This window comes from Festucalex cinctus, chromosome 1, assembly GCF_051991245.1.
Source record: "Festucalex cinctus isolate MCC-2025b chromosome 1, RoL_Fcin_1.0, whole genome shotgun sequence".
In the NCBI taxonomy this organism is placed as follows: domain Eukaryota; kingdom Metazoa; phylum Chordata; class Actinopteri; order Syngnathiformes; family Syngnathidae; genus Festucalex; species Festucalex cinctus.
This window is the reverse complement of record NC_135411.1, coordinates 12,176,400-12,198,536: the sequence shown is the minus strand read 5'-3', so window position 1 is coordinate 12,198,536 and position 22,137 is coordinate 12,176,400. Positions and strand designations below refer to the sequence as shown.

At 38.9% G+C, this 22,137-nt stretch overlaps 1 protein-coding gene across 4 annotated transcripts in view; it reads right to left on the bottom strand.

Moving 5' to 3' along the window:
* The window catches only part of LOC144016116 (pituitary adenylate cyclase-activating polypeptide type I receptor-like), a 34,289-nt gene extending 12,935 nt beyond the window's left edge, over window positions 1-21,354 (bottom strand). Inside the window, exons 1-8 of one of the 4 annotated variants that reach the window (XM_077516829.1) lie at window positions 20,929-21,354; window positions 17,974-18,132; window positions 12,893-13,026; window positions 9,749-9,845; window positions 3,673-3,783; window positions 3,495-3,595; window positions 3,332-3,429; window positions 493-625 (exon numbers count right to left, since the gene is read on the bottom strand). In XM_077516829.1, coding sequence (XP_077372955.1) covers window positions 493-625; window positions 3,332-3,429; window positions 3,495-3,595; window positions 3,673-3,783; window positions 9,749-9,845; window positions 12,893-13,018 — 666 coding nt within the window. In that variant the 5' untranslated portion in view covers window positions 13,019-13,026; window positions 17,974-18,132; window positions 20,929-21,354. The remainder of the gene's footprint in view (window positions 1-492; window positions 626-3,331; window positions 3,430-3,494; window positions 3,596-3,672; window positions 3,784-9,748; window positions 9,846-12,892; window positions 13,027-17,973; window positions 18,133-20,928) is intronic. The other 3 variants (XM_077516847.1, XM_077516838.1, XM_077516856.1) reach the window with 3 other exon arrangements.
* Between the last annotated feature and the right edge of the window lie 783 nt (window positions 21,355-22,137).

The following is a 22,137-nucleotide window of genomic DNA, read 5'->3' as shown; positions in this document are numbered from 1 at the left end:
AATAACTTATTGTAATGTTTGTCAGTGAATATTTTACTGATGCTTGACAACACAATTTGTCTCCATTCCCTCCCCTCGATGACCCAATCGGGGTCAAGCGATTCCGGTGTGAGGATGTTCACCTCCGGTTGCCACGGTAACCACCACTGCAACTATGTTAATTTGAGGCCAACAGCAACATTTCCATTAGCGCAGCCAATTAGCTGCATTCATCATGGCTGCTTAGAACGAGCGATGCGCTGTTGCCGTACAAAGAAGCTTGTTTTGCATTTGTAATTAGATGGATTGTTCTTTTTTTTTTTTTTTTAATTAGACAAGATGGCGAGGAAGTGACGCTTAAAGCCTTGAACCAGACATTTCTTCTTATAAACGGTTAACATCTGTAGGAGTTGCAAATTTTTGTGCACAGATTCAAAATAAAAAAAATAAAATAAAAAAAACAGGCTAAAAAAGACATCAAGTTGCAGTGTGCAGTGCGTCTATGTGACCGACCGTGTGCACGAAGCAGTGGTCGCTGTCCTCCTGCGCGTACAGCACGCCGTCCTTGATGAAGACCGAGATGGCTCTCAGCATGAACGACACAAACAGGTTCATGTGGATGAAGTTCCTGGTGCAGTGGAGCTTCCTGAATGGGAAGAAGAAGCATCGCAAAGAATAATGGAACTGACTTTTTTTTTTTTTTTGTGCAAAATTTGTTTTACTACAACTAATGCATCTTTGTTCATCTATGTATACAAGCAACGCATAGTGAACATTTAGTAGCAGATGGTGCAATAAACCTGTTCAACTAGAAATGACAACATTCCAGGAAATTTGTAAACCAATTGAGACAAGCTCGAGTAAAGATGAGAAAATTAAACATTATTATTGTTATTTCCATAAGTACAATTGTTTGCGGGTACTTGGAACAGGCAATTAACTCATTTACTCCCAATAACGTATAAATACGCTTTTTTTTTATGTTCTAAGAGTCCCAAAGACGTATTTATACGTTTTTTTGTTTCATTTTTTTATGCTAGAGCATACAGAAGGCTTTGATGCAGCCTCTCAACTGCAAAGAACGGTTGCAGAAATGGTAGTTATCACACAAACGGCCAGCAGGTGGCAGCAGAGCAAAGGAGATCAACCAGGGCCATCTAGAAAAAAAAAGCTAAATTACTTACAATTTTAAATAGATTTGTGAAAACTGATGAAACTTAGCTCTCTTCTAATGCTAATTGCTGCAAAACGGAAACAGATAGAAACATACTTTTTTTTTGTCCTGATGAAAGAAGAGACTTTAATCTTTCTTTTGATAGGTTCCACGCTTTTATAGCAATAGAACACAATATTCTGTGGGCCTTGGAAAATCACTCAAAATCCAGTAAAACAGCCGGGAGCGAACGGGATTGCTTCTGTGAAAATGGCTGGGAGTGAATGAGTTAAATAAATACACTTGGGCAATGAGCCACATGCTGCTTCACCACGTCTAAAGACATTATTATAAGGGCCTGGCCAGTCTGTATCGGCAGATATTAAGCCTTTTCAAAATCATAATAATTGGCTGGAGTTTTGCTGATTAAACAACAATATAATATATCTTACTAAAAAAGTAAATGTTGTTCAGTCAATATGAGCAGGAAGTAAAGGACATGAATGGCTGACAGATCGTTTTTCTGTGTCAATTATATACTTTTCCATCCTCTCTAATGTGCATTAAGATGCAATGTCTGTACGTATATACTATAATATAACAGGCATCTCTCTGTTCTTTATTTTGAAGTCATCACTTCATGGCCAAAAAAAAAAAAAAGTCGACGATATGTAATTTAACATTAATTATTATTTTTCAATCATATTTTTCTAGTAAATTTACTCATCATGTTGCTTATTTACTGTATACATTTATTCAATAAATCTTAAGAAGCTAAATTCCTCAGCTGATGCATTTTTTGAATGTTTTTGTACTTTAAAATTCCCCCCTTTTTAAAGTGAAACAAATACTCAAGGAGGAAATATTGCAAAACAATAAAATGTTATGCCTGTAATTCACACATTTTAAAAAAAAATATCCATCCATCCATTTTCTTGACCGCTTATTCCTCACAAGGGTCGCGGGGGTTGCTGGCGCCCATCTCAGCTGGCTCTGGGCAGTAGGCGGGGGACACCCCGGACTGGTTGCCAGCCAATCGCAGGGCACACAGAGACGAACAACCATCCACACTCACACGCACACCCTAGGGACAATTCGGAGCGCCCAATTAACCTGCCATGCATGTCTTTGGAATGTGGGAGGAGACCGGAGTACCCGGAGAAGACCCACGCAGGAACGGGGGGAACATGCAAACTCCACCCAGGAAGGCCGGAGCCTGGACTCGAACTGGGAGGCAGATGTGCTAACCACTCGGCCACCGTGCCGCCTAAAAAAATATATATGTTTTTAAAATTCATTAAATATATATTTTAAAAAAATGGTTCCGAATTTTTCTTCTGATAAACATCACAATTGGCACAACAAAACAAAACAAAAACAAAAAAAAAAATCAATATTTTTCGGACCCTAAGTACAGCCCAGTTGTGCTTAAATACTCTTGGAGTATGTAAACTTATGAGCACAACTGTCAATGTACAAAAGCTAAACGTTGGTTAATGACACAAAAATGCTATGAATCGTTACCAAAATCCACATCAACTCATGTCAATTTCAACCTCTGAAAATATCAAAACAATTGCAACAGTATTTTGGATTTTATGGAGATTAACTCATTCTCTCCCAGCCATTTTCACTGAAGCAACCCCCTTCGCTACCTTTGGCTGTTTTACTGAATTTTGACTGATTTTGCAAGGCCCACAGAATATTGTGTTCTATTGCTATAAAAACATGGAACCTACCAAAATAAAGATTAGAGTCTCTTCTTTCATCAGGAAAAGTATCTTTCTATCTATTTCTGTTTTGCAGCAATTAGCATTAGAATATAGCTAAGTTTTATCATTATTCACAAATCTGTTTTAAACTGGGGAAAACAGCTTGTTTTCAAACATAGCCCTGGTTGATCTCTTATACTCTGCTGCCACCTGCTAGCCATTTTTGTAATAACTACCATTGCTTCAATCGTTCTCTGCAGTTCAGAGGTTGCACCAAAGCCTTCTGTATGCTCTAGCATAAAAAAAAAACAAAAACAAAAAACGAGAAAAACATATAAATACGTCTTTGGGACTCTTAAAACATTTAAAATAGACGTATTTATACGTTTTTGGTAGCAAATGAGTTAAGATGCTTTCTCACCGGAGTGGGCTCCTAAGTTTACATACTTTTAACTTTCAAGTGTATTTTTATCATTCTTTTGCTCACCTGAACCTGCATAGGATGACCATGGCAGTGGTCAGAGACACCAGGGACGTGCTGTAGCCAACCGTGTACAAAGCCTTGACTGAGGCGTAGTACATGTCCTAAAAGAGGATGTAGAGTGTGTGAGATTAACACGAGCATGTGCGTGCAACTGTGAACGCCTTACCGGTTTGGTGGCGTTGTCGTAGAAGAGGCACACATCCAGGTAGTGAGGATACGGTTCCGACCAGCCGTCCTCTGTGCAGTTGCGACTCACCCGCCCCATCTCTGCGTGCAAAACATCCACGTGAGAAAAGAAAACGCCCTCGCGGGATTGAAAGTCTTGGGAAGATTCTTTGTCTCACCGTCCTCGGGGCCCATCAGGTCGTGGAAAAACTCGGGGCAGTTGACCACCACCACCTCGCCTACGTCCGCCGCCTGCCAGCAGGTCAGGTTGTCCCACATCCAAGGGCACGCTGTGGGAGTGAACATGCAGTAGTATGTGTGAGCCTTGTCAAAGTGCAGCACATGCAATGATGAGCTGCTCTCTTGCGATGTGAATGGAGTGAGGTTCCCAAGGTTGGAAAAGTTAGCGCATCTATGTGTTTATGTCATTCATTGTGAATACTGCAATAGTGAGTTATTTACAACAAAGAGTGGCGAATGGAGTGTGGTTCCCCATGCTTGAAAAGTTAGCGCATCAATGTATTTATATCATTCATTTGATTGTAAATACGGCAATGATGAGTTAGTTCCAACAAAGAGTTGTTAACGGAGTGTGGTTCCCCATGCTGGAAAAGTTAGCGCATCAATGTGTTTATATCATTCATTTGATTGTAAATACTGCAATGATGAGTTAGTTACAACCAAGAGTTGTTAATGGAGTGCGGTTCCCCATGGTGGAAAAGTTAGTGCAGCAATGCAATGTACGTACTACAATACTGAGTTGTTTACAACAAAAAGAAGTGAATGGAGTGAGGTTCCCCAGGCTGTAAAAGTTAGCATATCAATATGTTTACATCATTCATCTCAATGCAGGAAAGTGATATGAACCAGTAACACCGAAGTATTGCAGTACTGTATATACCTACAGTAGTGACTGGAGAATGGAGTGTGGTTCCACTGGCAGGCAAAGCTACCTTTGTATTGTTCATATTAAACATTGAAAAATGTTGTTGACCTATAATGCAGAGTGGTGGAAAGTGGATGGCCATCTACATGTTTACGTCATTTATTGTAAATGCTGCAAAATGTTTTATGTGTACAGTGAAGAGTGGTGAATGGAGTGTGGTTCCCCATGCTGGAAAAGTTAGCGCAGCAATGTGTTTATATCATTCATTTGATCGTCAATATTGCAATGATGAGCTATTTACGACAAAGAGTGGTGAATGGAGTGAGGTTCCCTATGCTGAAAAAGTTAGCGCATCAAAGTGTTTACATCATTCATTGTACATGCTGCTATACTGAATTTGTTACAGCGAGGAGAAGTGAATGGAATGTGGTTCCCCGGGCTGTAAAAGTTAGCCATCTATATGCTTATGTCATTTTTTGTAAGTACTGCAAAATGTTTTCTGTCTACAGTTAAGAGTGGTAAATGGAGTGAAGTTCTCCTAGCTGGAAAAGTTAGCAAGTCAAGTGCATTACACTGTTGATTGTAGATCGTTCAATATTTCGTATAGTTACAATGCAGAGTGGTGGAAATTGGAGTGAGGTTCCCATGGCTGGTAGAGTTAGCACGACCATCTGTGCCATTGTTTATTGATAATATTATTAAACAGTAGTTAATGACAACAAGTGAATGGAGTTGGGTTTCCCAAGCTGGAAAAGTTAGCTCATTAATTTATTTACTGTACATAATTTCACAAATTATTGCTAAACATTGTATGCATACAACACATATTGAATAGGTAATGAATAGAATGAGGTTTCTCAAGATAGAAAGTTAGCGTCTCACTATATTTACGTAATTCATCAGATTATTGCACATTTACATCATTCATTTAAATACTATAAAATGTTGCATGTCTTCAACACAGGTTAGCGGGAAGTGATTGGAGCGAGGTTAACTCAAGCTGAAAAAGTTAGCACGTCAGTACTTTTAGATAATTTATCCAATTATTGTAGAAAGTTGTATGCCTACGTCAATGTGTAGTGGGTAGTGAATAGAATGAGGTTCCCCAGGCTGGCAAATTTAGCATCAACACACCCGAACATTAACTTCTGGACTGACTGCCCATATTAGTGAAAAGAAGCCACATTATTTTCTAGCTGGCTTGTGCTTTGAAATGTGCACAAGTTTAGCTCTGAGTTTCAGGATTTTCGCACATTATACACATAATGTTTCATTACTTTGCCTCACTAAAGTTAGTCTCAGCTAATTAATTTGTCCTGACGCGTATTCTGACATAAAATGCAAGAACGCTTAGTGTTTATTATTTTTCTTCTTCCGCATCTTTCCCCTTCAGCACCTTCCAGATGTTCTCCATCGTTCACACTCCAGTGGTTTCATAGTGAAGCATAGGCGTGTCCAAGTGCGCATATGCGTGTGCACGCGACAGTGTTGACTTGCATGCATTTTCCTCATGACACTCTCGAACTACGTGGACTACCGTACGTAGTGTGGGGGTGTGCAAGTGTGTGTTTGTAGACCTTTCTCTTCTCCCTAATGTGTTTTGCTTGTGTGTGGTGAGCCGGACAGGAAGCCAATTACTTTGAAAGGGCAAATCTGAGTCAAATGAGGCACACGGAGTTGACTCCCAAGCGCTGCATCATCGCTGGCTACACTATAGTTAAGGTGCAACGTCCACTCAAATCGACACACTTACTGCAACACAACTACTGTATGTTATACCAATAAATCAATGTCTTATACAATATAAAAGAAAATAGCATAGAAACACACCATATAGGGAAATATCCTACATTTGGTTAATTTAGGACAAATTAGTTAGATGTCAAAAGGGCTGCAAGAAAAGTCGACGCAGGAAGTGAACAAGAACAAGAGTGGATGAACCTAAAAAAAAATAAAAAAATAATAATAATAATAAAAAAAAAAGTAATTTATGAATTAAAAGAATATATAGGGTGTGGTCTTCGATTGTATTGTTTGGAATTAGGGATGTTCGATACCCCTTTTTTTTCAGATACTGAATACCGATACTCAGACCCTCAGTGCTCACCGATACCGATACCAACTGCCGATACCAGTAGTACATTTTGACAAATAAAAAAAAAACAACTAAAATATATTTTTAAACAAATATATTTCCTTTAATTTTGACAAAAAAAAAAAATAGCACAGTCACTCTTCAATAGTCTTAACGCTCAAAATAAAACACAAAAATGCTCTTTTAGTTTAAGATTCACAAAAACTGCTGCAAGCTAGCGCCAGTTACAGGCAAGGAGGACTCACTTACCCCGGGTTTTCACCGGATGCGGTTGCGGTGCGGTTGCGGTGCGGTTGCGGTGCGGTTGCGGTGCGGTCCGGCGACGCAAGCAATTAGATTCCATTCATTCGAATGGTGCAGTTTACACCGCGTGCCGCAAGCCTTCCGCAAGGATAGACCTATATTCTATTTTTGCCGGACGCCGCAGCGGTAGGCCTCCGGCAAATGGCAAGGTAGCACAAAACACATCGAGCGGGACAGGAAGACCGAGGCAGTTTCAAAATAAATTTCCGGTTACCTTTCAGAATAAAACACTCGCCAGCTCCTATTTCGCAAGTTTTTCAGCAAAACGTGACGTGGGCGTCGCCGGGCCATGTGCTCATTCACGGTTTAGACACCAGCGAACATGGACGAGGAGAGGTTTATATTGGAGGTGGAAAACCACAAAATAATATATGACACGGCACATCCTTTTTATAAGGACAACCAAAAAAAGGATGCTGCATGGAATCTCATAGCAGAAGAAGAAGAAAAGGTTAAATCAAAAGAAGTCCACCTCTCTTTCTGCTTCTCTGTTGAGCACAGACTTTCTGTATGTTTGTCGTTGTGAAATGCCACATGATCGCGCGCGCGCGGTCCCGCGAGACACGTTGGGAAGTGGGCGGCGACGGAGCTGCCGGACCGCAGCTGTGCGGAGCCGGTGTGGATTGACAAAAAAATTGACCCGTCCGGAGCACGCAGTCAAGACGCACCGCACCGCAACCGCACCGCAACCGCATCCGGTGAAAACCCGGGGTTAACGTCTTCCCCCTCTGCCATCGGTCACTTGTACTCGTCTGCGTCACGAGTACGTGAAAAAAAGGCTGGTATCGGCCTGATACCGATACCTGGTATCAGTACTCGCCCATCCCTATTTTGAATAACATCAATATCAAACAGGCCCAACTAGTTAGCTAGTGCTTCAATGAGCTGCAGTGGGAAATAAAACAGGGAGGAAAGAGAAAGTAGAAATTTGAAGGATTACTTTCAACTATTTTTTTTTTGTAAATATTTGAATAACTGCAGATTTAGGGAGGCCTTTAGGTGTTATTTTTGGAATAATATTAAATATTCATTCAGGCCCAACTAGTTGGTGACTCATTGAGCCCATTTCAACAGTAAGAAGATAACAGTTTGGTTATAATTAATGTGATAACTTCATTATTTGTCATGAACAATTAATAGCTTTTAAGACTAATTTTGCTACTTGCTGTCGACCGAAGATGACATCGTTTGTGCTGAGGAAACAGGTAACGACCAATCATGGCTCACTTTGCTGACCAAATCCAAAACACAGGTGAACAGCAAGTGAAAAAATGTATTTTTAAAAGTATTAATTGTACATGAAAAATAATGAAGTTATCAAATTCTTTCTGGACAAAATATTAACTTCTTACTACTGAAAATTGCTCAGTGAGTCTACTATCCCTTTCAACTTCACTTTTCTAAACTTCATACAATACCAGTCCCTAAAAGTACTAAAATATCACAAAAATCCCTTTATATTATTGTTTCCCATCATTTATGCATCCATCCATCCATCTGTAAAGTTCTGGGTGGGAACTTTCACTGGTTCCTGTATCTTAATGCTCACGATATTATACTAATAGTATTAACCAGAAGACTGCATGTTCTCAGTTGAAATATTTACTGGATGCCAGAAAGATCGAGTACACAGCTGCGGAGCCCTCTTCTATTAGTATGCGGAAGAGGAACTGATCTATTCAAAATCGTCCCTGCATTTATACTGTCTAGGCCGTCCGCCCACATGGGAAAACGGCTCAACTTCCCCATGTGAGAACGTTTGCCCTGATGGCCTTAACTGTTTTTTACTGGATACGTATGTCAGAATGCAGACAGATAGAAATGTGCCAAGCAAGGACGAAAAACAGCAACACAACGGCCTAGCTCAAGTCATCTATCGAGTCATCAAGAGCCCTAATCTAACACATCCATCCATCCATCCATCCATCCATCCATCCATCCATCCTGTAGAAAAAGCATTCTTTGTGAGGTAAGGCATTTATTTATTTTTTCCAAGTGGACAACGTACTGTGACAAATTTAAGTACAAAACAATGAAATAAAATATATGAGAATAAAATCACATATGCTACTATTGGTTGTAACATCGTATTGTACTTGTTACTTAGGGAGAAAAAACAAAAACATTTACTTGAGGTGAGGCATTTATTTTTCCAAAGGGGACAATAAACTGCACATTATTCTACTGTATACCGTATTATGAATATATATTAACCAATATACTGTATAGTACAGAAAAATGTTAAATGTGACATATTAATTAAAGCAACATTTTTTTTTAGCACGACAAAAGAGAATTGATTAGAGGTGAGGCATGTATTAATTCAAGCCGACAAAACAGGTATTGCGTCTATTAGGGATGTAACGATAAGGGCAATATCATGATATCGCGATGTTAAAACTGCCACAATATCGTCGTCGCCATGTTCCCAATATTTTAAAAGGAACACATTTGTTAAAAAGGTCAGATTGATTTTGATTTGTGCCATTCTAGCACCCTCTAGTGGCTAGTTTATCAGTGCAATTTAATTTTCATTAGGGATGTTTTGGCCTTCCATGTTTAAAATCTATGTTAATTGTCAGATGAAGGGGAACCTAATTTGCTTGTGAAGCGATCAATGTGTGCTTGCATTATCAAGTAAGTGCCTCAATATTGTTATTAGAGATTGTAGGTGGTTTATATGCATTGCTGTTATGTACAAAAGCACAATATTGTTCTTTTTTTTTTAATATGAGCTTTTTTTTTTACAATATTGTGATCTTTTTTAAATATCACCAACGCCACCCACAATATTGTGATAATTATCGTATCGTGACCTTCATATCGTGATAATATCGTAACGTGATGTTTGGATATTGTTACATCCCTAGCGTCTATTCAAGTGGGGCTGGGCAGGGAAGCACAAGTTGAAAAAAAAATGGCTTTGTGTATGATAAGGGATGTTTGTTTCGAATAAAGCAGACTAACTCACCCATGTCCAAGTCGTCGTTGGGGTCGTGCATGTCCATCCTCTCCATGCATTTGTCATGTTCTCGCTGAATGATGCAGTGCTCCGACTCTGACGCCACCTGCACAGAAAACACATAAACGGTCGACATATTCTCACACAAGGGGGGCACTTACGAGGAAAATCGGATGAAAAATTAGGCGAAGGCGTAACGTCGCTAGTGATGAGATCATGTTGTGTTGTCGATACATCCTGAAGGCAAAATAGAGTGACTGTTGATTCAGTCGCTTGCTTGCTGCTGGCAAAAGAAGTGAGTCACCTTGTCAGTTTTGTGATGTTTTTGCTCGCCAATGACAAAGCTAACATGCTAGCATGCTATATGTTTTTCTTTTGTTCTGCTTATCATTTACGGACATTAATTTCCAACTGTATTATACTCACATATTATTTATTCTTTTTCCAGGTAAAATGAAATAAAATGGCGGAAAACACTTTTTATTGGGCGACAATGATATATTGTATAATATTTGTGAAATAAACACAAAAAATGTAAAATGTAAAAATATTTTTTTATAAATTAATAGCAAAATCTGCTAAAAATTGACATCAAAAGAGTTTGTAATTGCCTACAGATGCCGCCAATGGTGGCAAAAGACACCTCAACACTACTACGATACTTCAATAAATATAACTATTTTGTTTAGGATCTTTCTTTGTAGTACAGTATTTACTTTAATTTATTTTTAAGTATTTACAGCTATCCGGTTCTTTTTCATTTCATGTGTTTTCCTGGCTCAAAATGATTACTTACTTTGTTATTATTATTATTATTATTTTATTTTATTTATTTTTTTGCAGGACCATGAATGATGAATGACAAAATAGCAGAGGAACGCTTGATGCAATTCCTATGGGATCCTGTGCACTCACATGGTTGACATAACAAGCCATGAGGTGCTACATTCAAATATAAAACTAGACTTCCGCCGGCTAGAAAACAAACTGAATGCATGAAAATCGACATCAAGAAAAGGGGCCTTTTCTGTTTGCACCAGATTCCATACCGATGACGCATCGTCATTAGCAGAAAAGCAAGATTTTACGGCTCATTTCGACGGAACATCACATGGTAATCAGCGCAATCAGTTTGCTTTCCGCTCCAACCTGCCAAATACAACAGAAAGCAAAGAGACTGAATTTAGACTCATGATGAGTCCTCTCTCTCTCTCTTTCTCTCTCTCTCTTCAGGCAACAGTCACTCGGCATGAAATGACGGCCGAAGCATGTCTTTTTGGCTGACTCATCACTTTTTTTTTTTTTTTTAATATGAATTGACCTCAGGCACCTCCCTGGTCTTGGAGAGACTGTAAGGAGACTTACTGTGAGCACACCAGTGCCTCCTGCTTTATGTGTTTAATGATTGCGCTTATCGATGTGCTGTTTTCATAATCAAACCGACACGGGCTTCGCCTTCGAGGGAATAGATCCATTGTTGCTAGGCAGCAGCGCAGCAGCAGCCTCCCCACTAAATATGTACAGTATATATATATATATATATATATATATATATATATATATATATATATATATATATATATATATATATATATATATATATATATACGTATATACCGTATACTTCTACACGTATGAATATACCGGTAGTATAAATGTATGTAACATATATCCTATGCATATATACATATTCATACATACATATACACAGAGGTATCAAATAAACAAATGCATCACAACAAAATGGTGCTGCAGGGCCACATTAGCATATATTTTCTTAAGATAAGCGTCTCTCAAAACAGATGTCCAGTCTGATAGGTCGCTGCAGCAGAGCATCTCCATCCCGAAGGCGATTTTCAAGGGCCAGTTAACAACGGAAGCCCCAAACGCGGCACGGATAATAAAAGCGCCATTTGACGCGGCGGTCCGCTGGGCGGCTGGCCCCTCACCTCGGCCGCCGCTGACCCAGTAGAGGCAGCGGCGCCGTTTGATACACGCTAAGTACATGACAACGGGAGGCCAAGGTTAGGCGGAGAGTGCGGTGGGCGCTGCGTGTAAAGATGTCAGCTGGAGGGACACTTCACCTTTGTTGGTTGGGGGGGGCGGCAGCACTGTGAATTAATTACATGCTGCTGGTAAAATACAGGCATGTGTGACTGTAAACAACAATCGAATAATAAATTCCACCCATGCTGCCACCATTTACCAATTTCGGGTAAATATAGAGCTACTGTATGTTTGTTTCTAATGACAAAAAAAATAAAATAAAAATAAACTGATGGAAATTCATCAGTTTCTTGATGTGTTTGTTGAAAATCATATGGCTCTACTGCATCACAAAGAGGCATGTGAGCTTTCAGGTAAGGAACCAAATAGGATTTCCTAAATATAAAGCTACATTCTCTCCATGTAATCATTATATCAGCATATGTTACAGATTAGGGATGTAAAGATATCCAAAGATGAAGTGGAATTATTCAGAACTGACGTAGATTGATACGCACACGCTGCAATGTAACCAGCTCCGTGGTGGGTGAAATGACAAAATCACAGTTTACCAATTGGTTGGAATTTACAGTATTCGGAACTGGCTCACGCCCATGATGTGAGCTCAACCCGGAAAAAGGAAAAAAAATGACATCGCAGAAGACCCGCAAGAGGTTTCAACCAACAATAAAGTTTACTGACCTACGTGGACAGTCAGCGAGCCACTGATGTTTCTTATACGTCCTTTCTCGAAAGTGAGGGACGAAATTCTTCCCCGTTTTCGTGAGGATTACTCCAGTAGGACGACCACTTGAAATGATATTTTCGCTGGAGCATTCCTGGAGCGGGCCGGAGGACCGCGGAGCACGGCCGAGAACGCTTGAGCCTCCTCGGCCATTATATCTGCCATTTGCCGGCCCTCTATCTCCGGGACGCAAAGCCACTGACTGCTAGCCAAGTAAGCTAATTATGCATATTATGACCGCACGCCACTGTTCTACCAAACTCCATCAAGTTTAGGCAAGCAAGCTCCATCTTGAACACGCACTTAAGTTACCAAATATGCAATCTGTGATGACCTCTGTTTTAAGGCAAAAATCAATCACACACACACACACACACACACACACATATGCATCGTGCACACGTCACGGCGGCGAGACTCACCAGAGGCAGAAGGATGATCACAGTCAGGAGCAAACCTCTCATTGTCTCCATTGAAGGGCTTCTTCTGAGTATGCGCGCGTGTGTGTCGGCTACGATGCACCGCCCCTTCTCGCAGCAGTTTCGCATCAAGGGCCCTGCAATAATAGCACATCACAGACGACGTGAGAATTAATAGTCGCTTATTTGAAGCGATTACACGCACCCCAAAGTAGGACACTAATACTGGAGAATAATTAATTGTAACCAATCGATGAAGCAACTGCATAGTGCACACCCGTTCTTAACGTGCAGTTTGGTGTTGGAATTAGAGTTACTTTTTCAGTAATCTAATTACTTTTCAATTACTGCAACAACGTTACCATTCCAGCCAAATAATGCACCACATTATTTGAAGGATTAGATCATTGAAGTTGCTTTCATCAGACCAGCAAGATCCCTTATCTGAGAGGCAATTTTGGGGAGGGGGAGCGGGGGGCGGTTGCTCACTTCATCCCACTACAACAATAAAATAGTTTGTATTTGTGTACAATGTTCATATGAACTGTGAAAAATATTCTGTCGAATATAAGTATGGAGTAATGGTTTGACAGCTGACAGATTTTAACTATGTATTTATTTATTTATTTTAATTATTTTCGCACTACATTGGTCCTAAAGCACTTAAAATACATTTAGTATTGGAGAAAATACTTGAATCAGGTGCCTAGAGTTGGTCTACTAGCTGTAGTTTAAAGTTCTATATACTATCTCTAGGGGTGTGAATTGCCTAGTACCTGACGATTCGATTCGTATCACGATTCACAGGTCACGATTCAATTCGATACCGATTAATCCCGATACGAATTTATAAGTCGATTGTTGCGATTTTTTTTCATTCAAATTTAGAAAATACTAATCAGTAAGCTTGTAGAGTGTAAGATTTATATGAAAATGTATTATTTATTTATCTGAAATTTCAGTCTTATAGAGGCTGTAATTTGTTTCATGTTTGAACAGCATTGAAATAAAATATTAAGGCTTAATGTTCCATTCATATAACATTCTTCCATGCTTAAGGTGTGAAAAAAAAAAAAAAAAAAATCGATTTTGCCGATTATTGAATCGATTCGAGAATCGCGCGATGTAGTATCGCGATATATCGCCGAATCGATTTTTTTTAACACCCCTACTATCTACAATGTTCTAGTCTATGAATCTGTCACGTGAATAGAAATAAATATCTGAATTGTTATAATTTGAAGGTTATTCAAAAATGTAAAGCAATTGTTAATTTCCCTGGTAACTAATCACATTCATGGATAAATAATTTGTTAACTAATGAATTCAATTACTTATGGGTGGGTGTGGGGGGGGGGGGGGGTAATTTTATTTTATTTATTATTTTCATAATTTGCACCACATTGTCTAAAACTATTTTGTCAATAATTTATAACTGCATGACATATAAACCCACTAAATCAAATTAAAGGGGAAGTCAACACCCCCCCCAAAAAAATAAAAAAATAAAAAAATAAAAATAAAATAAAATAAAATATTGACAATAATACGTTATATGCAGCCCCATTAGTCTAAATATGGAATTATGGTTAATATTGTGTTGTAGAATAAAAATCCAGCCGTTTTATCCATCTAAGGGGGCGGCTATTTTTTTTTTTTTTTTTTTATATACCCACTCACATACGTGGCATACTTCTTGTAGGCCAGATACATGGGCCTCTCCCGGGCGGAGGATCGAACCCACGCCAACCGGCACCAAAGGCAAGTGACGGTTCCACTCCTCCACCTGGAGCCCCGGGGGAGGGGGCGGCCATTTTGCCACTTGCTGTCGACTGACGATGACATCAGTTGCTCAGGGCTCAGGCAACAACCAATCACAACGCTTCTCAAAACAGGTGAGCTTGACTGGTTGTTGCCTGAGCCCTGAGCAACTATGACGTCATCTTTAGTCGACAGCAAGTGGCAAAATGGCCACCCGCTGAGATGGATAAAAACGGCTGCATTTTGATTCTTAACTTATATTCCAAAAATGTAATATACATCAGAATGTCATGTTTAGACAAGTGAGGTCACATATAACATATTACTGTCAAGAAATATTTAAGGTTGACTTCCATTTTAAATGTGCTATTTTTAAACTGTTTTTTTGTTTTGTTTTTAATTATTATTATTATTGTATTGTTTTTGCACATACACGTACATTAAAAAACATATTGGAACAGATTAGAAAAAAATAAAAGTCAAAACACTTGATGAAATACTGTAAATATAAATACAATAAAAATAAAACAATATATAAGTATATACTGTATCATATATACAATAGTCATGTATTTTTTACAGGATTTTTTAATCGTGTGAATCTGCTCCACCTTAAACCGTATTTTACATCACATAAATCCATGTGAATAAATGAACAGGAGGCAAAAGAAGCCAGCTACCATTTGTAATCGTTTTATTACCATTGGATGGCCGTTGCCATGGAAACTGCACTGTGCATCATCACTCTAGCAGTATTTAAGAAAACGAGCAGCACAATATCTCATACATTTTTTGCCCTTGAACACAACATGTTTTTTTATACCAATACAACGAGTGCATCTGCATTTGTTTATTCACTTTATTTAAAACCACACTCAACAAACAATGGCACAAAAAAAAACTACCAGCTTTCTCCATTTAACTACTTTTACCCATGTGACGTCTCAAATTAAACACAAAGCAGCTTGGAACAAACGCACAATAATATTTAGACAAAACACAAACATGACATTTGTAAGGCTCGCAATGAAGAAAAATTCAACAATAAAAATAAAATGAAGCACTACCCCCACCCTGCCTGACTTACTCATCCACGCAGCTTCCTGAAAAAGCAATGAATCACTGCAAGCACACACACTTGCCAGTACCAGTTTACACATATGGACCCGCGGTATAACGGCGCATATCTGGACATTGTTGTTGCATGGACCACTCAAAATGTCCCGGCGGGTTCTCAGGACCCCACAATAGAAGCTGTGCCACACAAACAGAAAGACAAGAACACGGACACGGAGCTCATCCTGGCATTTTTGTTGACAAATGTTCTCATAATAAAGAATGGGATGTCAGAGCTGGTGTCACACAAGGATAGAAACACTAGAAGAAACACACACGTACTGTCAACTGTGCCAAAATGAGTTACTGCTGCGATTATTTATTTATTTATTTGTTTATTTGTTTATTTTGGGCTGAGATGGATCCCCCCCTCCTCCCTCCCCCCGCAGAGACAAATGTCCCCACAATAAAGGCGGGATGTTGATGGTGGTGCTGCACAATGGTGGAAAGATAAGAATAAACACACACAGAGACACCCCCATATTGCACAAAAAAGTTCCTGGCATTTTTTTTGTTTTTGTGCCAAAATGTAACAAGCAACAAATTTCTTGAAAAGAAAAGCGCCATACTAAGGTTGAATTTTGTAGCATGTTGCCTTCACATTAAAGATTGTGCCACAGAAACATACAAAGACAAGAACAGACACACACAGTCAAATATGTCCATTCCAGGCTTTTTTTTTTTTTTTTGATTTACAAAAATGTTAAAAGGAACTAATCTTGGTATTTTACAAGTGTGCAAGTGTGGACAAGGCAAAATGTAAGTGTGACATCAAGGATAGTGTAACACAAAAATAGAAAGACAAGAACACACGCGACAAAATAGTTAATTCTAGCTTTTTGTTTGGTAAATATCTAAAAGGTAGCTCATAGTGGTACAGTATTTTTTCTTATTTCAAAAATCTGAAAGGTAGCTCATAGTGGTACAGTATTTTTATTTTTATTTTTATTTTATTTATTTATTTGCAAAAATCTGAAAGGTAGCTCATAGTGGTACAGTATTTTTTTTTTTATCTAAAAGGTAGCTCATAGTGGTGCAGTATTTTTATTTTATTTTATTTTATTTTTTTCAAAAATCTGAAAGGTAGCTCATAGTGGTACAGTATTTTTATTTTATTTTATTTTATTTTATTTTTTTCAAAAATCTGAAAGGTAGCTCATAGTGGTACAGTATTTTTATTTTATTTTTTTGCAAAAATCTGGAAGGTAGCTGATAGTGGTACAGTATTTTTATTTTAGTTTTATTTTTTTATTTTTTTCAAAAAACTGAAAGGTAGCTCATCGTGGTAGGGTATTTTTATTTTTATTTTAGTTTTATTTTATTTTATTATTATTTTTTTTTTCAAAAAACTGAAAGGTAGCTCATAGTGGTTACAGTATTATTATTTTTTTTTATCTAAAAGGTAGCTTATAGTGGTACAATATTTTAATTTTTAATTGTATTTTTATTTTATTTTATGTATTTATTTATTTTCCAAAAATGTAAAAGGGAGCTCATAGGCGACTGGTACTTCAGAAGTGTTGGATGAGCCAAAAAGCTCCCGAAAATGAAAAAGCGATGTCATTGATGGTGCCACACAAAGATAGAAAAACAAGAACACAGGGACACACACACACACACACACTCATCCAGGCACCGACAAATTCCACCTCGTCCCCTTCGCCTCTCGTGGCCAATCCAATTAGCCGGCGAGCATCTCACTCGCATGTTTTAGCGACTCGTAACTCACAGGGACCCTCCCCCGGGGGAGAGGACGGCGCAAACAGATCGGCGCCACAGAAGACGAAAAAGAAGATTAGGATGATGATGATGATGATGAAGAGGAAGAGGAGGGTGACATGCTGCAAAGAAATGAGGGGAGCCAACATGGAAGATTGAAGCGTGTAGGAAGAGGGAACGTGTCACGTGACATCGCCAATAAGAAGGGGCATGTGACTCATACATTTCAAATCCAACATTGTGGGGGGGGGAATGAGGTGTGTGCGTGTGTCCATTGATATGGAGCATCTGGGGAGCACATTGCCCAACAGTCCAAAAAGCCCGGTTCTGTTTGGTGTTATCTCAAACGAAGCTGACAATTCATGTTGCAAATTTGATTGGCGGGCTCGCTTATGAATGTGTTAATCCTGCGTGTGTCATCACGTGTAGACCCCCCCCCCCTCTTCTGCAGACAAGTCAAGTAAAGGCGCAACAAAACAGGAACTTACCGATGTGGAGCAAGCCATGCTCGCTTTCTCTGGGGGGGGGGGGCGTCGTCCTCCTTCCTCTTCCTCCCAAAAATATGCACAGTGAGGGTCCTGTCAGTCAGTCCGTCCGTCCGTCCGTTCCGCTTCTGCTGCTGCCGCACGACGTGTCTGCTGCTGCTGCTGTGAGGAAGAAGAGGAGGATGAAGAGTAGGAGGAAGGGGGTGGAGAAGGAGTGGGGATGTGGGGGGGGTCCGTTCCTTTGAGATTCGCACCTCGTCACATAGAAATGAGAGGAGGGCGACAAAGTGAGGTAACAGTTGCTGCAAGAACAAATAAACGTGTCAATAAATAAGTAATTTTTTAAAATGATATTCCGTATATTGTGTCTTCTCAAAATTAAAGCACCCTTACTATTAGCTTAGAAATTACAGTAATTTTAAACTACTTAAAGACCATTTTGTACTGTCCATAAATACAAAATAATATCAGAATTGTTATTGTAAATATTAGCATTTTTATGAAATACTTAATAGGCAAGTATTATTTTTGATATAATTGGCAACATAACATTGTGAATTTTGTTGCTCTGTACTTGTGCATGTGCAATGACAATAAATCTTCATTCCATTTCATAATAAATAATATACATGATTAATCACTACTAATACTACTACTACAATAATTAGATGAAGCAATTTATGGAGAAATTGCATGTGAATGCTGAAATGCTGAATGGAAAAAATATATATATAGAAAAATATGGATTCATCTTGAATGATGTGGAATGCTGCGATTGGCTGGCAACCAGTCCAGGGTGTCCCCCGCCTACTGCCCAGAGCCAGCTGAGATAGGCTCCAGCACCCCCCGCGACCCTTGTGAGGAATAAGCGGTCATGAAAATGGATGGATGGATGGATGGATGGATGGATGGATGGATGGATGGATGGATGGATGATGTGGAATGTTGTTGAAAGATACAGAAATGTGTCAATTGGTATTGAAAGATTTGGAATATTGAATAATGTTTAATTATTTGGAAGTGGGTGAAATGATACTGCAGGTGAGAATGTGCAATATGTGAGTGAAAAGTGTGGATTTTTTGGTATGTGGAAATTGTTAAACTTGCCAACAAGTTGAATTCTCATGAATTCATCTTGTACTGCTCCCGCTGATCCGTTCACAACCGACTTTTTTTTTTTAGGTCGCACCAATCAGGCGTTGTTTAGGGCGGGACATGCAGCTGTGACGAAACCAGGAAGTGCAACGCCGGGAGGAAACGAACAATCCTAACATAGACGAATGGACGCTGCAATTAATTCTCGCAGAATTACTCACTGCCTTCCTTGTTGAACGTTGAACAGCGAGAGGCGCTTCGCGCATTTTTATCTGGTAAAGATGTTCGTGCTTTTTTTTTTTTTTTTCCCCTAAGACGACACCGAAAACGACGTGTTCATCCGTGATTGGTCAAAACAAACATGATCAAGATGACGCATCGTCCAATGAGCTCCAAGTATTGTACAGAATGTCCGCCTTTCCCGAGCAAATCCCAGATTCGGTATTGTGGAGAACTCCCATGAGTCAATCACAATTATCAATGTGGCTATTGCAAGGTTAGGAAATTGTGGGAATGTTGAAACTCATGCCCAAAGTAAAGAGAATGAGCTGAACATTTTGAATGATGAATTGTTAAATGTGTGGGAATTTGTGGGTCAAAAATTGTAGAATTATGTAGAATTTGGATTTTGCACGGGTGAAATGTATCCGTTTGAATGGTAAGGTGAATGTTTTGAATAGGAACGATACGAGCCATAAACCTAAAATCCCTAACCCTAACCCTAGTGAATTTTTGCCCAAAGTTTGGACTCCAAACGGGGTTTCTGCTTTAATCCTGACAGTATCATTCAAAATGAATGAGGATTTTTGGAATTAGGAAAGTAGTAGCACTAAAGTAAAGTAAAGTTTTGGCACATGTCGAAGTTGGAATGGATTGAATTGGTTGTGAAATGTAGAAGTACGATACATGGCCTTATTTCATGCTATTTGTACTATCAGCTGCCCTCTTGTGGCCGTTTTACAATCAGCAACTAGAAATGAGAAGAATAGAAAATTGCCACTAATTTCATGCAATTTTGAGGAAAATGCTCTATTGGGTTAAATAGGTCTTCATTTAAAATTGTCGTTTTTTTTTTTTTTTTTTTTTTTTTTTTTTTTTTTTTTTTTACAAAAGTGCTAATGGTATCATTTTTGGTATCTGTATTGGTGATGACTCAAAGTTGAGTACTCGTACTGGTCTGAAAAAAAAGTGGTATTGAACATTACCAATCACGATAATAATGATGTGTTAAATATATTAACTCATTCAAGGCCAAAAACGTGTAAAAACGTTTTTAATACTTTGTCATTCACTCCCGAAAACGTGTTTACACGTTTTGTTTTGTTTTTTAAGGCAAGAACATACAGAAGGCTTTGATGCGGCGTCTGACATGAAGAGGTGGCTTAAAGCAATGGTAGTTATTAAAAACACGGCCAGCAGGTGGCAGCAGAGTATGAGAACAGCCAGGGGACCTGGTCCAGGGCCATGTTGTAACAAGCTCTGTTTGTCAGCATTTTCACCAGGAATGTGAATATTGATAAAACTTAGTTATATTCTGATGCTAATGGCTGCAAAATGGAAACAGATACAAATGTACTTTTTTTTTTTCCTGATGAAAGAAGAGACTAATATTTCTTTTTGTAGGTTCCATGTTTTTATAGCAATAGTACACAATATTCTGTGGACCTTGCAAAATCTGTCAAAAGGGTGTTTCTTCAATGAAAATGGCTGGGAGTCAATGAGTTAAATTTCAAGTGGAGCAATTTGTGTGCTATAGTAACATGGAATCAACACAATCATATAATCAATGAATATAATACACAGACGCACACGCACAAACACGGTCAACCATTCACAAAAGTGTGCGTTCTTCGTCATGCTGACCTTTTCCAGGTGTGGCCGCCAGCCAGCCAGGCAGCAGGTCCGCTTCCCTGCCGGGCGCAATTCACGAGGCTGCCGAGCAGGTGCGTGACTCACCTCGCGCTGGCTCTCCGCCGCCTGTTCGACTTCAGGTGTGAGCACACACACGGAAACAAAATCAAAACCAGACCGCATGGAGGTAACTTACCAACCTGTTGCTCGTCGACCCTCAGCACCGCGGACAGCAACCAGGGCCTGGAGCCATCAAACGGGGATGCATTTTCAATCAAACGTCAGATGCACAAAAGTATTGGAACAGACTGTAATGACTATAAAAGGAGTGTTGACTGTTCACAGTTCACAATTTGGGCTATATACATAAACTTGACATGACCAAAAATTGACCCCTGAGGAATATTGAGAATATTTAATGTTATCATCCTACATAGGGCATTTTAACATATTGCCACTTGTAAATGTGCATACATCAAAAGATGACATCACTGAATGCTGCTTTGGTCCGCTAGCTGCTCGGCTAGCTAGTAGCGGCTAACCTGTTAATGTTTACGTGGGCAGGCTGCATTTTCATGCTTTCCACATCATCACTTTGGTGATACTTGCTGAAATTATTCAACAAGTTTGTTGTGTTGCCTATTTTTCAGGACACACAAGCAATGGTGAGGAACTTAACTCATCAAAATAGCTTCATCTTTTGAAGATGGTTGCGTGTTTAACGCCGTCTTGGGTCATTGTTTACTTCTTATTCTTCTCTTTACTTCTTAACTCGCAACCCAAAGTAGAGAAATAAAAGCTGAACTCTGATTGGCTGCTGTCACGTACACTTAATTCTTCTGTGTAATTGAGTAAATATATTATTATTAAAACATTAAAAAAATAACAATAATAATCTGATGGCCAAAATTAGATCCATATAAAACTGCGTTGACCTCAGGAAACAATTAATTTTGATTTTCATTTAGCTTTATAAGAGATGCTGCTGACCCAAGGAACTCTCTGCATCTTTTGTTTTTGTTTGAAAGTAAAACAAAGACACCTGTAAATTTAACATTTTAGTTATTTTGAAATTTTGGAAAAAAAATATTTATGGTAGAAAATTAAAGGGAGCTATGAGATTAATCTGTTTTGGTTTTTATTTAGTTTTTTTTAGACATACTTATGACCCTGAGAGCTCCCTGAAGCTTTTGGCCAAGATTTTATATATATATATATATA